At 34.4% G+C, this 21583-nt stretch overlaps 1 protein-coding gene across 1 annotated transcript in view; it reads left to right on the top strand.

The window, feature by feature from the left end:
* Positions 1-21583, top strand: part of PTPRD (protein tyrosine phosphatase receptor type D) — a 610060-nt gene that overhangs the window by 242172 nt on the left and 346305 nt on the right. Inside the window, exons 3-4 of the mRNA XM_044656609.1 lie at positions 10931-11076; positions 19929-20070. Of these exons, the coding sequence (XP_044512544.1) occupies positions 10931-11076; positions 19929-20070 (288 nt within the window). The remainder of the gene's footprint in view (positions 1-10930; positions 11077-19928; positions 20071-21583) is intronic.

The raw sequence follows: 21583 nt of genomic DNA on the forward strand, positions 1-21583 counted from the left end.
TTTTTTTTTCTCTATTGCTTGGTGATAGAAAGGGCGTAACATCTGTTAAGGCAAGAAAGGCCTTTTGAAGAAAGTGCTACTATAACCCAAGAGAACCTAAAAAGAAAGGTAGAGTTTGAGCTTGTCTGTTTAGCTATTTTATTCTTTGGAATTTCTTTGGAAGAACTTCGAGGGTAGGGACTGTTGTTTAATGTTATCTTTGTATCCTTGGTACCTTGCATTCAGTAGATACTTAATAAATGCTTTTTGGATTGGGTAATATGGATACTTCTCAAAGTATTGACAGTTTGGAAATATTCCTCAATTTCATACAAATGGCATATCCCAAAGGCACTCCTCACTGTTGGACTAATGTTTATGGTAATGAATTTTAAACACTGGTCTTACCAAAATGCCTGCACATTTTTTCCAGCTCTAACAGCATAATATCCATTTCTACAGAAACATTTTCATGAATCTAAATAACCCATGTTTTTTTTCATTTTATCTGAGAATTATTTACATATGATAAAATCCATTATATGTTCTATCTAACAGCATCATTTTTGCCTTTCTGTGACCTAGTGAACACATACATCTGGGTTATATCTAATGGTAAACTGTGTAACTACTTTTTTCCACCACGGATTTTATAATCCCCACTACTAATATGTATATGTAGTTCACTGGAAAGATTTCTGGATTTTGAATCAGGAGACCTGAATTTGAATCCTCCATTTGCCTCATGTTGCTTCTGTGATGTTAGGCAAGTCCTGCCTCCACTCTGAATCTCAGTTTTCTCATATATAACATGGGTTTGGGTGTGGGTTTAGACTAAGTGACCTCTAAGGTAACTTCTATCTATAGATCTATTACTATGATCATACTATATTTAAAATTTCTAAAAATTGGCTAATTTTAAAGAGAGCTACCTATGTTACTGATTTTTCCCCAAATTCTGCATTTCTCCAAATTGCTAATTTGATCCCCTTGGATATAGTCCATCTGGGGTGGGTGACATGAATTAATCAAGGACACACAATTCATTGGGACAAGAGAAGATATTGAATAATTTAAAATGTTTTATATATATACATATATATGTATTTATAAATAAAATAAATGAAATGTTATATAGATATAAATAATTTAAATGTTAATAATTTTAAAATTAATTCTGAATTTCCCCAAATTCCCCAAATACCCACATAATTATTACAATTCAAATTATAATTAAACAGGGACAAAAAAGGAGAAGACATTTTTTTAATTATAGAAATGCTAATAGGTTTACTCTATTTGGAATTCATTTTCCATCCCCCTATACAGTGTCACAATTGTACATATCCTGTTCAATATCGTTAATCTTTTCTGTTGTTATTGGGAGTATTGGCATTTCAAAAGTCACTTTGGAAAGGGGTCTCTTTGCTTCCCCTTTAGCACCCTCCCCATTAAACTTACTCTCTCCTCCTTTTTGAAATAAGAAACCAATTAACGTTTCTGTGTGATCTAATTTGTAGGTACATGGTAAGCACAGGTTAGAATTAAGGAGAAATGATTACTTATAATGATGATCAGCGTAACTGATGTGATAAATTATGATTAATGAGTAAATTAGCAGCAAAGGATGTAAATGAGTCAGCTTTGAAACCCAGATCTACCAAAAGGATGTTGAGGGATCTGTAAGACTGCTTTTTGTCAAATACTGTGGCTGTGTTTAATAGCCTTTTGAGTATATTACCATTTAGAGGAAATATAAAATAGCCAATAAATCTTATGTCATTTGGCTGCATCTCCACTCTATGAGAGTGGGAAATTGTATGTAATACGTGGCTATTCATCTGTTTCTGCATAAGGACCTTCATCACTCTACTGAATGTAAACTGGTGCATAGTCTGTGTATTTTGAATGTTTAAATAGCTAGCAAGAAAACCCCAGGGCTTGAAGTGAAAACTGTAGAGTGAATGACTAAATAGCACTTCTAGTTACATATTTTCATTAAGAATGCATGAGTCTGCCACAAGAAATGGTAAGAACAAATTCACAGATTGTATCTAAGAATGAATTTCAACCATTAAGGTGCCTTGCTGAAATTTCATCTCTATAAACTTACAGAATCTGTGACTATCTTGGGCTTAAGACAAGTGGTGATTCCTACTGATAGCTCAGGGAAAAAAAATTATAGTCTAATGGATTATTAGGTGATTATGTTCCATTCCTTCGATATAGTCCTCAACTTGTGCCTCACAAGGATGTGAAGGTAACCCTGAATTTTCAGAGGTGTGCCTTCAGAGGATAGGAAGTTTGAGACAGGCGTAATGTATGAGTATGTTTACAGAATAGAGATGTTCATAAGTTGAGAGAGAGACATCTGATAATCGTTTTTCAATAAATCATCATAGCACCTAATGAAATAAGGCATGGAGTCAAATCAAATAAGCAAATCTTTTTTTAAGATCTCATACCCAGCGATGTGCTAAGCATTGTGTATACAAAGAAAGGTCATAATAGTCCCTGCCCTCATGGAGCTCACATTCCAATTGGGAGAACAACCAAGTACGTACAAGATATATACAGGATTAATAGAAAGTCGTCTCAGAAGAAAAAAGCACCATTGTTAATGCCAGATGGGGAGGGCAGAAAAAGCATCTTGGAGAAAGGACTCTTTCACCATTCAGTCTAGTCCCTTATTTTATAGATGAGGAAATTAATCAATAGAAGGTTGCAGTTATTTGTCTAAGGTTTCTACCAAATGACTTGAAGTCATTCCATTTTTCTTCTTAATCTTGTGTCAAGCTCTAGAATGAGGCAAATAAAGCTCTTGCTTGGTTGCAATTTTTTTTCTCAGTGGCCATTAGAACTATAACTGACTAATGTATTGCAGCGTGTGTCATCTTTGTTTTACTATAGTCCTCATGTTGTCCAGTTACACTGTAGTAACATGGATCAGGTTCCTATTATAGGGTTTGCTTTTCAAGCTATGAGCAAACCTACTACCACTTAAAATATGAAAAGAGGCATGTTCATAGTTTAACTAGTATAGAATTCTAGTAGAATTTTAAATCTAGTGCCTTTTCAAATAGATTGATGATCAGGTAGATAACAGATGGGCAGACTGCATAAACTCGGCAGAACTGTCACAAATTATTGTAGAGTTTTGAGTGGACACCCTGCAGAGGATTTATTGGAAACCATAGACAGGAATCAGACAGAATGAGAAGATGCAAGACTTGCACCAACAGTACTGAAGGAAGAATCCTGCCTATGAAGCCATAGATCATAATTTGTAATATTGAAGCATGATCAAAATGTTGATTAGAAAGAAAAAGACTGTATCGGGAGATTTGGGGGGACAAAGTTGGAAATAATTATAGTTCTCTAAGCGAGAATAAGAGTATTCCAGGACCAATCAATTGTTAATTCTTTTGGGTCTGTTCAAGAATTTTCAGGGGACAGCTGGGTGACTCAGTGGATTGAGAGTCAGATCCAGAGATGGGAAGTCCTAGGTTCAAATATGGACTCAGGCACTTCCTAGCTGTGTGACCCTAGGCAAGTCACTTAACTCCCATTGCCTAGCGCTTATCATTCTTCTGCCTTAGAACCAATACCTAGTATTGATTCTAAGATGGAAAGTAAGGGTTTAAAAAAATTGAAAAAAAAAGAATTTTCAGTTTGCAGGAGTATCTTACACATATGCATAAAATCGAACTATAAATAGTTATATTGGAGAGAATATTGAACTTGGGATGAACATACTGAATTGACTTGTAATCTTGACAAGCACTTACTAACTGTTTAACCTCGAGGAATCCTTAACTTCCTTATTTATAAAATGGGCATAGATCATACTGACCTACTTTACAACTGGTTGTGAGGAAAGCATTTTAGAAACTTTAAACTTAAGTGTGATTTGTTATGGTTGTTTACAAATATATTTAATAATGCTTATTTGAGAAAACACTGATGTCTAAGTAAACATTTAGACTATGACCTTTTCATAAATTCTGAGCTGTTTGTATACCTTATGGGTATTAAAATTCATGGAAGAGTGTCAATAGCAGGGCACATAGTAGGCACATAATTAACATTTATTGACCAAATAGTTGAATTGGTAAATATTTTCACTGAATCTTTCTCTGTCTCTCTCTGTCTCTATCTCTCTGTCTTTATGTCTCTGTCTTTCTCTCCATCTCACTTTTTCTCATTCTGTCCCTGCTTCCATCTCTCCCTTCCTTTCTTTTTTTCTCCCTTTTTCTCTCTCTCCATCTCTTTCTTTCTCTGACTCCAGTATCTCTGTCTGTCTCTGTCTCTAAATTAGCCTGTACCATGATGAAACCTTCCTCTTTGATGATTTAAAGTATTTTCTTATGACAAATATCTTCTTTTAAAACAAATTGCACTATTTAAAGAAATGTTAATCAGCTAAAAGAAACAAAGCCAATTAGTTACAGACTGTTAGTTTTGTTCCCCACGCTCCACATTTCCTGATGTCCGCAGATGCATCTTATTCATTAGAATTAAATTAGACAAATGGAGCCTCCGTTCCTTCTTTTCATCTTTGCATCCTATGATCTTTGGATCTGTGATTTAGTTTTAAGACTCATGAGTGGCCAGACTGTTTAAGAAAAGATAGTACTTCAAAATATTCCTGGTAATCTGCCACACCTCTTTTCCGATGGTTGAATGGTAAATTTATAGAATTAAAAATCCCCACACACTGATCTCTCGGTCTGTTTAAGGAAGTATATGGTTTAGGTGTTTTGTTATATTTTTTAAAACTCAACTCAGCAGCTTTCCAAGGAAGGTTTTAAATAGTCCACTTATCCTAAATCAGCTGTGATCTAACATTAGTGAGCCGAACTATGGGATTCCAATCATTGTATTTACCATTAGAGAATCCAAGAAACCGAGGTCTAGTTTGGCTGTCCTCCTCCAAATCAGCATCAAATGGCATGATTATCTCATGGGACACTTCAATGAAAAGCCTTTGAACAGTGCATGCATTTCTCTCGAAGCTCTTGGTTAGGTAACTTGTTAAAAGAGCAACCATTCAAATTTTCGCTTCAGAAGCGCTTTAAGATTTATGAAATCTTTTCCTCACAACCATCCTCTGAGGTGATTATCCACGGTTATTTACTGGATGCATCCAGAGAATGCAGAGTCCTTGAAAACAGACAGCTTCATGTGACCCACGAGTTCTGGAATTACAGCCATGCTTCTTCCCTGACTCATATGCATGTTTAGCCTCTCAACTTTCCATTTAGAAAATAGACTTTCAGGGCTTGAGAGTAATTTGACCTCTTCAGCACCCTGCATTAGTTCAATAAAAGATCATACTCCTCACTTGTCAGACCTGCCTTGAGAAGAGATACATTTTGCAAAGCTGAGAGTTGGCAGCTATGGGCAGATAACAAAAGCTGTTAACTATACTGTGATAACAGAAGGGCATCTATCTGCATCCTGGGGTCTGATGAGTTGAAACTCTTTCACTTTCTGCCCCTCATGACATTTCTTCTCTGCTCATACTGTGTCAGACCCTACCCTGACCAGTCCATCTTTTGATCATTTAGACCTGAGAGTATTGTCTAATTCTCAAATACATTTCCTTAGTGCATATTGTTTCTCCAATTCTTGCCTTTCGTTTCCATCTTCAAACGATTGTTGTGTATCTCTTCCATAGTGTATCACAGAATATTTAGATGCAAAATATAGTTGCTTATTCATCCACCTCCTCTATTATAAAGATGATATTTAGAAAAAAGATGATGTATTTTAAGGTCATTCTGAGGGGTGGAAGGAGGAAGGATTTTTTTGTTTTGGCTTTGGCCTTTTTTTTTTAATTTAGTATTCATAATTCTGTTATAGTTCATAGAATGCTGGACTCAGACTCAAGAAGACCCATGCTCTTAAGTTTCTTCTTACAATTATTAGTTGTGTGAATTAACCTTTCTAAGCTTTAGTTTCCCTATCTGTAAATGAGTTCAGCTAAATATCTTCTAAGGTCCCTTCCAGTTCTAAATTGATGATCCTATGATCATTTTTAGATGGTTCATACATACCATCTCAATTCAAGAAGTTGGCAAATGAGGTAGAAGACCTGGATAATAAGCAAGAAATCAGTGAAGTTTCAAAAACTACTATAATGTCTTAGAAGAATTTAATATACCCCAAATCTATAAACATTAATGTTCTTTTTTAAAAAGTAAAAATAGGAAAGGTGTGTTTCTAGTTTCTAGTTTCTAGGAGAAGTCTTAAAACCTTCTAGTTTCTCAACTTTGCATTTAGAAAATTAACTGGGGATGTTATACTAATTTGACCTCTCTAGTACTTTGCATTTGTTCAGTAAGATATAATGTATAGCATCAAAACAGAAATAGGAAAATCAAGAATCTGTTGAGAGATAAAGTAAGTCATTTTCTTTGATATAAGTAGAATTCAATGTGTTAGCAAGACAATTAAGTGGACAGTTAGGTAGCACAGTGGATAATTGGGTACTGGACTTGTAGGCAGCACAACATGAATTCAAATCCTACCATAAATCCTTAGTAACTGTTATTTTTGGCAAATCACTTCACTTCTCTCTTTCTTAATTTCCTCACCTGTAAAATGGGGATAATATTAGCATCTGCATCATTGAAGTTATTGTCATGCACATATAAGATAATAAAGGTATATAGCACTTTTAAATTTAAAGTACAAATAGAAATGTTAGCTATTATTTTTATCATGTATTTAGTAAGCAGCTTTTTTGAGCCTCTCTTTGCTTGGTATTAATTTGATGTCTTTACTACTCCATAAGTTCTTTTCTAATTAAGACATGAAAAACATTCAATAAGGCAAGTATTATATGGATCATTTATTTTCTGTCTAGTCACCACATATATTAATACCCTAACTTTCCATCCTTTCTGATCTTTCTTCTAAATATGATGGAAGAATTCAACCAACATAGGACCCATAAGGGGAGGAAACTGGCATGCTGATGGGAGAAGGGTCAAGATTATAAATATAGATTTGATAGAAAATCATATAAGTCTTGAAGTTGAAGCAGTTGGAATGAATAAGATCACCAGATTAGAGCATGTTCCTTGAGAAGATAAAAAAATCCAGGAACCAACCTTTAGAAAAGGCCTCTATTTAGATGGAGAACCTATCAAAAATTGCATATAAGGAACAATGAGGGTGATAAGAAGAATACCAAGAGCAATACCTTGTCATAGAAGCACTGGAAGGAGAAAATTTTAAAGAAGATGATGATAACGTGGTGAGGAGAGATTAACATAGTTTGAGGCAGAGAAAAATCAAATTTTCTGACTTGGAGATTATTAGAAAGCAATTGGGCAACAAACCAATAGCAACAGAATTAAGGAGAAATTGAATATTGGGGAAATAGAGGTAGATTAATGTCCTAATTTCTCTATCATTTTACTCTTTTGAGAAATTTAGTGAAAGATTTAACCCAATATGATTTCAAAAGTGGTTAAGTATTAGAATGGTTTGTTCTTCAATCTTGACCACACCATCTACCCATCTATCCTTTTTGGCACTGAGGAAGGCAGGAGAAGAAAGTTGGGAAAGGATGGCAAAAAATAGTGGCTGTAAGAAATTCAGTTTTATATATGTGATATTTATTATTTTTAAGAGGAATCTAGGAATTTTAATTACATATAGATTTTTGGTGTTAACAAGTGAGCATTTGTCATCAGTTTTTGGTGCTTGCAAAAGTAGAATCAAGGCTAGAGAAACTTGAAACACTATTTTGCCACTGTTTTTAGAAAATGGGCATCCGTATACAAAGTTTCTTACTCACATCCTTTCCTATTGTCACTTGTCATGTTGGTTGCAGAGTTACTTAGAAATCTTACAGGAGAACTATGTAGGAAAGTTTTTGAATTGTTCTGAAAAAAGGAATCAGTTTGATTGAAGATCACTTTCTTTTCTTATGCTTCTGTCCTGAATCAGGAGCTCTGAGATTCCTCTCTTCTTACCAACAGAGAGAGTTTTAAACAATTCATGTTCTTACTATGAAAGTTAACACTTCTCATCTGGCACCAACTTGACAAAGATGCTTTCCTGAAATAGAAGCAAAACATAAAAATCATCAAATTTTACAATTGGAAGAAATAACAGTGATTATCTTATCTAATCTTCTACAGAAAGAACTGAAGGTTTTAAGTGGTCTCTGGTGATTTTTTTCAGGGCTAAGGCAAGAGAAGAACCCAAGTTTCTAAAGCTCTTTCTAAAACAGCTTCCACTTTCTAGGGTAAATGAAGAGTTGTGTTAAGTGAAGCGTTATTAGCAAAAGGACAGTAAATTACTTCATGTCTATAAGTCTCAGTAGCCTCATGTAAGCTCTCTGGGGGTTTGAACCAGTTGGAAAAATGTTTAGTTTTTGCAAAAATTATTTGCCTATCTTATATAGGTGGTAAAATTGATATTAATTTCTGGTCAAATTTAAGAGGAAGAATAATATTTATATAACACTCTAACGTTTGCAAAATACTTAATATGCTATGTAATTTGATTCTTAAAACAGTTCTATGAGGTAGATGCTCTAATTTTCTCTGTTTTATAGATGAGCAAAGTGATTTGTCTGGGGGGCACATAGCTACTAAGTGTCTGAAGTTGTATTTGAATTTATTGTATTTGTATTTGAACTCAGACTTTCCTGGATCCAAATTCAACACTGAATATAGGAAGAATGATTATAATAAGCCAAGAGGAATTTATTAAGAAAAAGGTTATGCCAGAGTAATCATATATTTCTCATAAAGTTCTTACACTAGTAAATTCAAAACATATTTTTGACATAATGTACCTGAATTTCAGCAAGGAATTATCTAACAGTAACCTTATACCTTATAGATAAGAGGGAGAGATAAAGAATAGTTTATAGCATAAATAATCAGATTCTGAGCTAATTAAACTACTTGGCTCAAAGTGTATTAATTAAAAGATTGGTGTCAACCTGCAGAGAAGTCTTTACTGGAGTGTGCAGAAGTCTCTTCATCACTGTGGTTTGGTCGATTTTGCTATCTTTGGCCTGGAGAGGTTGGTTAATGTATTGGTTGAAAGACTCAGCATCCTCATAGGTCTTCCTTCATATGTTAATGTAGTTTGCTTGGGTTAATAAGACACCATTTAATAGTGAGGAATGTAACATCCTTCAGTTGAACTGAATAAAGTCAACTTCACATGTGTACACAGTATGAGTCAACTGTATGATATCATCCAAAACAATAATTGTCATTTACATTCGTAGAAATATAGTAGCCAGAGTATAGAATGTCATGCTCAGTTCTTGGCATTATATATTATTAAGGACATTGCAAAGTGCATCCCAAAAGGTGGGAAACTATGATGGTGGATATATTCAGATTCATCCTATTTTATTATCTATTTAATCCTAATTAAAGTAGCTATGCAAAATACATTTGGTGATTTTAACCTGGAGAAGACAGGGAAGAAATGATTGTCTTTCTCATTTGTCTGAAGAGCTAAAATGGGAAAGGATTACATTTGTTTTACATGGGTCCAAAAAGCGATATGAGAACCAATACAGAAAACCAAAACAAAATAAAACAAAAATAAACACAACCTTTAAGACATTCAGAGCCATTTTAAAGTAGAGTGGTTGCTTTGTTAGACAATAGATTTCTCACCACCTAGGTGATTAAGTAAGGGATAAATAAACACCTGTCAGGCTTGTAGTGAATAGGACTTATACTTTTAGATATGTGAGACTAGATGGCCTCTGAGGTCCCGTCTGATTCTAATATTCTGTGATTTTGTTTTCTTTGGTTTGGTTTTAACATTGGTTACTCCATCTGGGTCTTAAATTGATGGCTTTATTTATAATTCCTGAAAAGAAATGGTGATAAAAGCTTTATGGGTAGAAATCACCAAAGTGATTATAAAGCCAGCTTGGGGTGTTTTATTATAAAGAAATGGACCAATTGATTTGGGAACATAGAATTAATAGCCATTCTTTCCTATCTTAGTCTCATTCAAGCATTGGCTTTGAAATAAATAATAAAGGTACTTTCTTATAATATATTTCTTAAAAATGAAATGGCAGCAAAGAGGATAGTAGAAGAAAAACTGATCAGGTTAAATAAAAGAAAGCAATTGGAGAGTTAGATAGTTGTGCTTTTTTTCCAAGTAGAGATAATGATGGAAGATCTTAGGAAAATTGTAGGATTTTTAACAGAAAAATCTACTTTGATCCCTTGTCATCAAAGTCTTTTGCATTCTTATATCATCCCCTTTCTATTCTTATTTTTCTTAAAAAAAAACAAATAATGAAAAAAACTGTAATACATGTACCATCATTCATGAATGTTAGAATTCTTGACCTTTTTCTTCTTTGCTATAATGTGGAGATTATTTTTCAGATAACGGAATTTGCAGTGTATGGGCAGAGGAGCATTTCTACCATAGCATCCCTATTTCTGTTTCTGGTCAGACCTCTAATTTGGCACTTAGTTTCTTGCCTCCTTAAAATTTTCTTGGATTTATCTGAATGTCACTAATTTTAATAGCTCAGAAGTAGCAAGACTGCTTTCTGGCCATGTCCTGATAGCAGCATCAAAGCAAGGAGCTAGAATTTTATTCACTTTGATTGATGAGCTCATTTTGGTACAGAGGACAAATTGGATTTTTTTATAATGGTGATAAAAATTAATGTGTGATGTTGCTATTCGGATGTTATTGGATCTCTGCCTTAATACAGATTTCAGCAATAAAAGCACTAACAGATATCTTGACCTGAAAGTTACCCCCTTACTCTTTGTAAACTACCCTCAAAGGTAACTTACTGCTTCTCAATTTTGTAGTCTTTGTACTTTGTCCTTTGAGGGTTTGTGTGGATTTTTGGGGGGGCGGGGTGAGAATAGTAGAGATAATTTCGTCTAGCTTCCATCTTATGGTGTTCTTTATATTCTTGTTTCAGCACCTCCAAGATTTACTCGAACTCCCGTTGACCAGACAGGGGTCTCTGGAGGAGTCGCATCATTCATTTGCCAAGCAACAGGAGATCCAAGACCGAAAATTGTCTGGAACAAAAAGGGAAAAAAAGTCAGCAACCAGAGATTTGAGGTATTAGGTCCATTGTTCTGTTCCTCTGGGAAAAGGAAAGAAAAAAGGTCTTTTAAAAATTGGGTTTGGTTTCTGTTTGTTCATTTTCCAAATGAAACAAACCAGTTACCAAAGACCAATTGACCTATGGGGAAGTTCTGTCTTTAATGATTTGTCCTGTGTGTTGGAATGAGCGATGTGCTAAGGGTGATAATTCTCTGATAGAAATTTGGAGTATTACTAATCAACAGGTTTGATGAAGTAGTTCTATTAATTAAATTATTTCAATCCACTCTCAGTTAAAAAACATGTAGACCATTATTGAACTTGAGCAGTGATTCCTAGCTCCCTTTGCCTCACCATGTTTCACTCTTTTTTTCCTACCTTCCTTGAGAAATTAGTACCTCTGCTTCTCCTTTTCCCATTGTTTCCAGTTGTTCTATGGACCAAAAGTTTCCAACCTTTTTCCTACCCTACTTTCTCTGAAATAAACATGCAGTTTCTTGGGTGTTCTCAGCTAGATTTTCATGGTAATTACAGTGAAATACAAAAGGATATAGAATAATCAGTAAGAAAATAAATCATAAAACTACAGGAGTCTTTAAAAACCCTTAACAGTAATCATAGGTCTTCAGGTACAAATAAAAATTCCAGTTGAAGGTATGCCTTTGATCTTCTCAATCCCATTATTTAAAATCTCATCTAATCTTCTAGTGTTTAATTTTTTTTTTTACTTTCAGAATAATACTCCCCTTCCCCCACCCCTAGTTTCTCTGAGTTACCATGGGATCAAGCTTTCAATTTTGACAAGACTGTTAGTATTCTCAGGCCATTTTAGAACCTGATTGCCTTATGGCATTGAATATCTGCTGTAAAGAAGTACTCTCTCTATCTGGCTGCTAAACAATCCCTTGAGCTTTAGACTATTCTCTTTCATAGTCATTATTTGCATTAGTGATTTAGAAGTTATCTTCTTGGAAGGCCATACTTTCACTGCCTTATCTCTCACAACTTCCTTCTAAATATTCTATACTTCAGATAAACAGAAATACTTTGTTTACTTAGTATGTGATTTATGCCTGTAACTTTGCTTACATTCATTTCTTTGCCAGAAATGTTCTTCCTCCTCTATTCACTTATTGAGTTCTTAACATTCCCTCTTTTAAAGCCCAAATCAAATGTTACCTACTCCATGAAGTTTTTTCTTCTTAGACCTCACAAAACACTTTATTTTGTACCTCTCTGATATACCTCTCACAAATATAGGGCATCGTGATTAACTGTTTATGTTGAATTTTCTTATTAGACTGTTAACTCCTTGAAGTTCAGAACCATTTCTCATGTTTCATCTCATCTAGCACTAAGCCAAAAAAATTTTTATAGTAGATACTTAATAAATGTATAGTATTGACTTGATCTTAACTAATTCCTCTATGACCTCATTAGACCTTTAGGAGAATCAAATCCACTAGCTTTTCTTTTTAAGCTAGTTTTACCTTTTGGATGAAATTTTATTTCTTAATTTCTTGCTATAAATCATCATTTGGTCCATCCTCCTCTCTAGTAGGGATCTGGTCCCCGTGTTACCTAGATCTTGTTGTTGATATATTTGTTTCTTCCAATGGTCCATATAAGACTAAGTCTACTTTCTGTACATGATTGAAAAACATCATCTTTTTGGACAAATCATTTAAGCTCTTTTGTGGAGCCCAGTTTCTTCTTTAAAATAAAGGAGATAATCTTGAAGATTCTCTTAGTTTTACCAGTCTAAGAGCTCCAGTTTCTGGTCCAATGGACACTTCTAGTGTTTTACTCATTAAGAAAGCCTAGATGACAGCTCAGTGGGTTCTCTTGCATGACCTATTCTACACACTTTCCAGGTTAGCTTTGATAACTCATCCTCCTGAGTAAGTGGTCTTTTCTAAAATTCTGTCATTATATGTATATAGTAGAAAATGCCTTTTGTGTGTGTGCATATATACATATAGTAAAATAAACATCTGAAAGAAACTCATGAGTATCACTACCAAAAGAATTTCAGACAAGAAAGTATCAATAACTGCCAACCCATATCAGCCTTCTTTCTCATCCGTACAAAATTTATGAGCTAAATCTGCATACACACATTTTGAGAGTGACCTTACTAAAAGTAGGGCAACAGACAAATGAGACTTTTTTCAAATAATGATCTATTGTAGAATATTTTAATAGACACATAAATTACTGAAACACATGGAGAAAACAAAATCACACAATTTATATTATTTTACTATTAAAAAGTATTTGATTTCCTTGAGCAAAACATCACTTTAAAAGACTCTCCAGGAAAACAAAGGCATATTTCAATGAACTAATAACCATATAAGTGCCAGGTATTTTCCTATGCACTATAGATGCAAAAATGAGACCTTCCTTATGCTCAGGGATCTTATAGGATATTGGTTATCAAAACTACATAAGAGGGGGCAGCTGGGTAGCTCAGTGGAGTGAGAGTCAGGCCTAGAGACGGGAAGTCCTAGGTTCAAACCCGGCCTCAGCCACTTCCCAGTTGTGTGACCCTGGGCAAGTCACTTGACCCCCATTGCCCACCCTTACCAATCTTCCACCTATGAGACAATACACCGAAGTACAAGGGTTTAAAAAAAAAAACTACATAAGATTCCTTGAAAGAAAGAACAATAGGTATGACTTTGTTCGACAACCTCTCTGATTTTTAGTATCATATGAGGCATAAAACAAGGAGACATATATTAATCAGAGGTGTTTTCCATAAAAATGGAAGATAATCAACTCTATAATTGGATAGTTCTCCAGATTCCTATTTGCTAATGATGTCATGCTTTTCCCATAAACATCCATAGCATTGCAATGAATTCCATAAACTTTCAGCCTAACTATCCACAGAAAAATCAAAAAGGTAAAAAATGCCTATTGTCCAAAGAAAGAGGTACATTTGGATTGAAAATCCACAATTTTAGTCTAGCAATGTGCAAAATTGAGGCAGAATATTTTAAAAAAAGAATGATAATCTGAGTTCCTTTTGGGCAATTATGAGTGCTTTAAAAGACTTCATACTTTGCCCTAAAATACAAGTTCATCTTTTTAACATCAGTATTCCTCTGGTGATGCTATATAGTTATTGTCATAGAACAGTCCAGTGTTTTAAGAATTAAATTAAAGTTGCAAGTCTCCCAGAGGATCTTGAAAGGCTTATTGTTGTTATAAGTAGGTTGAGACCAGTGAAGAATTATGCCAGAAATGTAAAGGGTGTCATCAAACATAAATGACAGCAAAAAGAGGTGGGTTGGTCATGTAGTGAGAAGAAGGGATAACTGTTTTTTCATGGTCCATTTGCTCTGCTGATATTGATGCAGGTCAGAAAGACTTGGAAGAAGGCTTTGAGCATTATGTATGGACTACTTCATGATCCTGTCCTCCCCTTTTGAGGATTTAGGGAAGTCAGAGACAGGAGCCACCCAACTCAAGGAGGCATTGGAAGGGAGTATTCACATGAGATCCCAGATCTTTTGAAGTACTGAAGTAATCTTAACAGACTCTATTCATGACTAGTAAAAGAAGAGTAGTCTTGTGACCATCTTAATTGAGGAATTTCCATAGTATGAGATCTCTGGTTAAAAATAGGCTTACAACGGACACACTTAAAATTAATTATTCCTACCTCTTTCTACATAGAACTACGTAGTTCTACTTTAGAAACTCAATGAATTTGTAGTTTACTCTTTAAGTAAAGGAAAAATGGAAATCTCTGTTCTTATGTCTAATGTAAAAATAAGGAACATTAAAATATATTGGCAGTTTACCAGATTTCCTATATAGCTGTGTTTCTAATGAAATAAAAGATCATTTAAAATGATCTAAAAGTGTTTCTTCTTTATATGAAGAAATGAAGGGAATATTTTGTTTCTTGTATTCATATCCATCACTGTTGCATAAAGAACTGATATGTGCACAAACATACTATGTAAATATGTGTGTGTGTGTGTATATATATATATATATATCTTTTTAAAGTATAACCTGTCACACTGCTTGACAATGAACATGGCTTTATTATAGGAGCTCTTGCAACAAAAATTAAATGATAGCGATATGAAAATTTTTTGCCTAATTCTTTCAAAGTGTAACTTTCCCTCAGTACATAATTCTTTAATGAGAGTTATGCAGACACATCCAGAGTAAATTAATTTTTAGCACCATTCCTGTGTTATAACAGTCACAGAATATATGCTGGGGGAATGATAAGAAAGAAGATATATACCGTTTGTGGTGGGCTTTCTTTCCCCTAGGTGTTCCATGGTGGATTTTGTGACATCATCTGATAGCAGATAGGTCAAAATCCAAAAAAGCACAAAATGAATTGTAGAAGCTTATTGTCTAAATTGATTTAAAAAAAATTCAAAACCTTATTACCATTGTTCAGGCTGAAAGCAATAGCTTGCTTTGGAGAAGTTTTTATTATCTTTGAGCATTTAACTAACTTTGTATTCAGTTCATTGTGAAGTACAGACTAATTCTGTTTTATATAAAAATTAAACCACACACTGAGATATTCCTTTCCACCCGAAAGGGCACAATGGAGTCACACTAAATGTAGTACTTAATTAACTTAGAAACAAATAGAGGCATCTGAAGAAACTATGAACCTTTGGGCATCTTTCAGAACATGAATGAGGAAATAGGGTGAAGTAGGTTTGTATGAAAGAAAAAAAAAAGGCACTGGGACCTTCTTTGATAGAGCCCTTAGAGAAAAATGTATAGTTATTATAGTTGGAGAAAGTCAAAGAAACTGAGCTGATTTCACTCACTATAAATTTCTTTTGCATGGATAACCTCAGTTGGGTCCTCATTGCTGCTCAGCAGTCTTCCTTTTCTACTCTTATTGACTCTTTCTAATTCTCCATAGCAGCTGTTCCAAAACTTTTTCTCCCTGTTCAAACCTCTAATCACAGCTTCACTCCCTATTCTTATAAGCAGCCTCCCACTTCCCTAAGAAGATTGAGATACCACATCTCAGAATTTCTTGACATCATCACTCATGTTGTTCTGTCTCTTTCATTATCTCAGAAGAAGACATGATCCTGGGGAAAACTCTATAAGAAGAGACTTTTGCCCTTGATCTCATCACTACCTCCTGCCTCATCTAGACATTCATTCTAGCTCTCAACCCTTCATTTCATGTATCTTTAGCCTCTTTCTTTTTCCTAACACGTTTTCCTCAATCTCCATTCTTCTATGCCCAGTCTATTCTATTCTGTCACTTCCCCTTCATGACCAAACTTTTTGAAAAAGATGTGTAGAGCCTATTCTTCAAATTCCCTTTTTGTCCACTCTTTTCTCAATACCCTGAAAGATGACTTCTTTCTGTCTGACTTCATTCTCCTGAAATCCATATCTCAGAGATCATCAATAAACTAATCACAATGCCATTTTTGAGGCACTCCTTTCCCTTCTTGACCTTTTGTAGCATTAGACCTTGATTATCTCTCTCATTAGGGAAGCTGTGTTAACAACAACAACAACAACAATAATCTCTCCTCCCTAGACTTTACAGCTGCTTTGTTCTCCTACCTCTTAAACTAACCTTTGTCTCCTTTTTGAATTGGTTACTTATCCAGTTAAATTTAACAAACCAATTCTAGACCTCAAGTCAAGAAGACCTGAGTGAAAAATGAATATCAGAAATTTATTAGTAGCTCTGGAACCCTGTCTCTTAATTTCTTGTTTGCCTCGGTATTAAAATAGGGATAGTAAGAGAATTTACTTCCCAGGATTGTTTATGAAGATCAAATGTGATGATATTTATAAAGTGCTTAGCATAGTGTCTGACACATAATAAGCACCTTGTAAATGCTTGTTTCCTTTTTTCTTTTCCTATTCTCTTTCTGATGCTTTAAATTGGTTTGCATGTTCCTCAGAGTTCTGTATTTGGTCTTTTCTATTTTTCTGTTCTTTGATCATTTTATTCATTCTTGTAACTGTAATTTCCATTTCTGTGCCAATTATTTCCAAGTCTACATTACTAGAGTTGACCTCTCTTTACTTCTGAATTCCAGTCTTCTCTTTGCATCCGTCTAAAGTATATATTTACCTGAATGCCTCACTAACCCCTCAAACCCCAATAACTGAGCTTATCTTCTTTTCCAAAAAAACTTTTCCTTCTTCTGAATTTACTTTTTCTATCAACGTCAATACTTTTCACTCAGTCTTTGCTATCTGAAACTGTGGTATTATATTCCATTTTTTGCTTTTCATTTACTTACCAAGTCCTTTGGATTCTACTTCTGCATTATCTTTTGCTCCTGTCTACCCTTCACTCTTCCCACTTCTAGCACCTTAACACAGGCCATCATTACCACCCACTTTGACTATTGTAATAGTCTCTTTAACAAGCCTTCCCACCTCTGATGAGATTGTGTCCTATTTTATGCCTCACTTGATATTAATTATCAGGAATCTGTTGAACAAAGTCAAATTTGTTACATCTTTTAAAACTTCATATGATTTTTATAACTGGTAGAATATAAGCTTCTTGAAGACAAAAATGGTTTCACTTTGGTCTATGCATATGTGGATATATCTATATCCATTTGGCTCACAGAATATTTAAGACTAAATATTTGAGGGGCAGCTGGGTAGCTCAGTGGATTGAGAGCCAGGTCTAGAGACAGGAGGTTCTAGGTTCAAATCTGGCCTCAGACACTTCCCAGCTGTGTGACCCTGGGCAAGTCACTTGACCCCCATTGCCCACTCTTACCACTCTTCCACCTAAAAGTCAATACACAGAAGTTAAGGGTTTTTAAAAAAAAGACTAAATATTTGATAGTTACTGATTTACATGCAAAAACTGTGATCAAGTGCCTATAAAGGAATGTTTTCATCTATCAAATCAAGCGCTTTTTAATAGGTGTTTTTTTTTTTAGTGAAACAGTAAAGAGGGCATTCATAGAATTGCTTGACTCCAGTCATGTAATTCTATGGCTCAAAAAGTTTTGCTAACTTTAGCCTATAAAGTAGAATCTAAAATATTTTACATGGCATTCAAAAGACCCCACACTCTGGCACCATCCTACCTGTCTAGAAATACCTACTTCACACTATTGTTTCTCTCCCTATTTTCTATAGCAATAATGCACACCCCAAAGCAGAGTGGAATTCCTCAGAAGGGAGGGATTTTCTCTTCTCTATATGGCTTCACATAAAGCCCAGATAACCTCTTATCATATGGTCCATTATACCATTAACAAGTGCTTACACTGTACTACCATAACTTGTTGGCTTATGTGGTAACAGAGATTCTTGTTCCAGGTACAAGATGGACAATATAGTCCCTGAGGTCCCTTCCAACTTTGACTGGTGTTATTGATTCTGAATTGTTCATCATCCCCTGTCCATATTCTGTGCTCTCACATTTCATGTCTTTACTCATACTGGTACTTATATCTAGCTCTACCTCTTGAATTCTTTAGGATACCTTAAAGTCCAATGGAAATACATCTATCCTTTTTCATGAAACCTTCCTGATACCTCCAATAATTAATGAACTCAACTTTACATTACATTTTTCCTTCTTTATGCATTGATTCCATTTTTAAAAATAATTATTCGTATCCCCCTATTGAAAAAACAGTATGTGTAGCACATAGAAAAGTCCCTTAGGAGTAGGAAAAACTATCTTCAAATGCTATTTTTCAGTGCCATAGGCAATCTTTTAGATCTCTAAATTGCAGAAAAACTGCAGTGAAATTCTAGTTCCAGTTCTCATCCCTATCCTGTTCCTGAGAATAGGAAAGACCGACTCTACCAGGGATCTTATCTAATTTAAAGATATTGTACTTTCCTTGCAATAGATGCTCAATCTATGTCCATTTCATATTGAGTTGAATTTGAGGTCTTCATAAATATATTTATAAACTTTCCTAAACTTGTTTCTCGCTTACACTGTAACATGGTTTATTCAAATCTGGCATTGTCCAATTGAAAAACAACCTGTTCAGTATTTCTAAAAATAGCATTGGGGACAAAACAAAATTGCACTCAACATTAGGGGAAGGAATATAAAATCTCCATATCATAAATATTGCATCTGTTTTTTTTTTATTATTTGTTTGTGATAGTTTGACACTTAAATATCTAGTATTACAATTCTAGTACAAATAGAGTACAAAATGCTAGAAAATTAAGGCATTAGTTTTCTTCTTGTTGAAATAATCCTCCATTTTCCAGGAAGTATGATCTCAAAAAAAATGCAAAGAATTCTCATAGATAGAATAAATACTGGAATGATATATAGAAAAATTAACATAAGCCACCAAGCTTAATGTTATAAAAACTGTCTTGTTTACTGAATAAATATCAGATTTATGTATCTGCTCTTCATGGTTCTCCCATCCATACCTCTCAGTAGAAGACATTTTATGCTAGAAAAGCTATCTGTAATGGCATGCATTAATTCTTCTCATATTGTCCAATTATTGAATGGATGTATTTTGGCACTTAGGCAAGGACATGAGATAAAAAAGGAATCCATCATTATTAAAAGCATAAACACATTTTTCTAAATTAAAAGGGTATGATATATACACACATCGATGTATAATTCTATTTCTGTCTTTGTATAAGTCAGTGTGAAAGTTCTTATACATTTTATCTTTGCATCTTCTTACCCATAATCAACTAAACAATTGGTTTACTGGGTTATGGAAGATATTACATTTAGCTATTTCATATTCTGTCTCAGAACTCAAATTAGTTTCACTCTTAGAACAATGCATAGTTCACTCTGCACATACAGGATTAGTTGAAAGGTAGGCATTTGTAACAACACCTATGACAGCTACTGTTTCCTTCAATAGGTAATAGAGTTTGATGATGGATCCGGATCTGTTCTCAGAATACAACCTTTACGAACTCCCCGGGATGAGGCAATCTATGAATGTGTTGCCTCCAATAGTGTTGGAGAAATAAGCGTATCTACCAGACTCACTGTTTTACGTGGTAAGTGTGAGATTGTTGGTCAATTATATCAATGTCAATATTTGGGATCATTTTCTCCTCCCCTCCTCCTTTGATGGGGGAGCCTGAAAAAAGAAATCGTATGATCCAACTAAATAAATTGCAAATGGATCACAAGAGGAATCAAATCCATCAGATATTCTTAGAGTTTAACGCTTTCTTGACCTTTTAAGATAACATGCTTTTTTCCTAGATTTCTTTGACTGCTTTTTGGTAATGTTCCTTTTTTTAAAATCTCATTGATATTCTAAATAAAAAAGGAGAAAAAAATACAAAAACAAGTAAGCTGTGCCATTTCTAAAATTCATTTCTTTTTTTCCAGAAGAATTAGAGATAACTGGGAGGACTTTGTGGAATGGGTTAAGTTTTAGTGTTACTGTTATTCTTGGGCAGTTTTTAGATCTTTTCAGTAAGCTTAGATGACACAAATCACCACAGTGGACATTGTCTTTAGCAAAATTACAGGCTTAATTGTTGAGTCCCTATGTTGACTACAAATGGTTTTCGCTTTTGTTGAATGGGCATGCTATCTACCTCTATTTCTTACTACAATTCTGTTGCTTTTGTAATTAATACAGCATAGGATTCCATGCCAGCACTACAGTACAGAGTGTCCATTCTGGACTTATTTCAGAATGACTGTGCTCTAAAATAAATGATAGTGACAAAGATATTTCCCAATCTCTAATTCAATCTTGTATCACAAGATAAGAACTTTATTGTTTCTCATCTGGTCCATGTGGCCCTGGGAAATATGCCTAATAACCCTTTTGCTGTGATACAGTGTAGTATCTTTTTTGGTGTATTCTAGCAGTCAAGAGCCTAGGCTTACTGTGTTAAGATGGGGAGAATTGGGAAATGTGTATGAAAAATCTAATAATCAGAGCTGAACCTGAAAGATTTGCATGGATATTTGATTTTTAAAGCTATTAGTTTTTCAGTTTCCAATTTTTCTCCCTAAGGGATTTATTTACTTTATGTTTTCATGAAATTAGCAGCATTTTTGCTTCCTGATCTTTGTGGTAACCAGAGATTTAAAAAGCAGCAACATCCTGCTCCCTCTGCACGAAGATCAGCACCTCCTGTTGATATTGGCAAAGTCTCTGCTCTTGGGAAGAGGACTATTACTAATAATGTGGGCCAAATTTACCTGGTAGATTGGAGAGGAAAAAAGCATACCATAAAATACACAAGCAGCTTAGAAAATCAAATTATTCAATTCTACAGGCAAAAAGCTCAAGAATATAAATAAGCATTTTATTAACATGAAAAGTAAAAGGACTAACCAACTGAATGTGCAGTATTTCAAGATCACTTTGTGTATACTGCAGAAAAATTTAGCCTTTTAAACTATATAATATGAAAATATGCATTTTATTTATTTGAACACACTTTGTGATAATCATCCAGCCAAATATAAGCTTCTTGAGCACATGACGTTCCCCCTCCTGCAAAAGAAGTCTGAAAATCCAGTGTTTCTAGACTTCCACCCTTC

The sequence above is a fragment of the Gracilinanus agilis genome, chromosome 1 (assembly GCF_016433145.1).
Source record: "Gracilinanus agilis isolate LMUSP501 chromosome 1, AgileGrace, whole genome shotgun sequence".
Taxonomy (NCBI): domain Eukaryota; kingdom Metazoa; phylum Chordata; class Mammalia; order Didelphimorphia; family Didelphidae; genus Gracilinanus; species Gracilinanus agilis.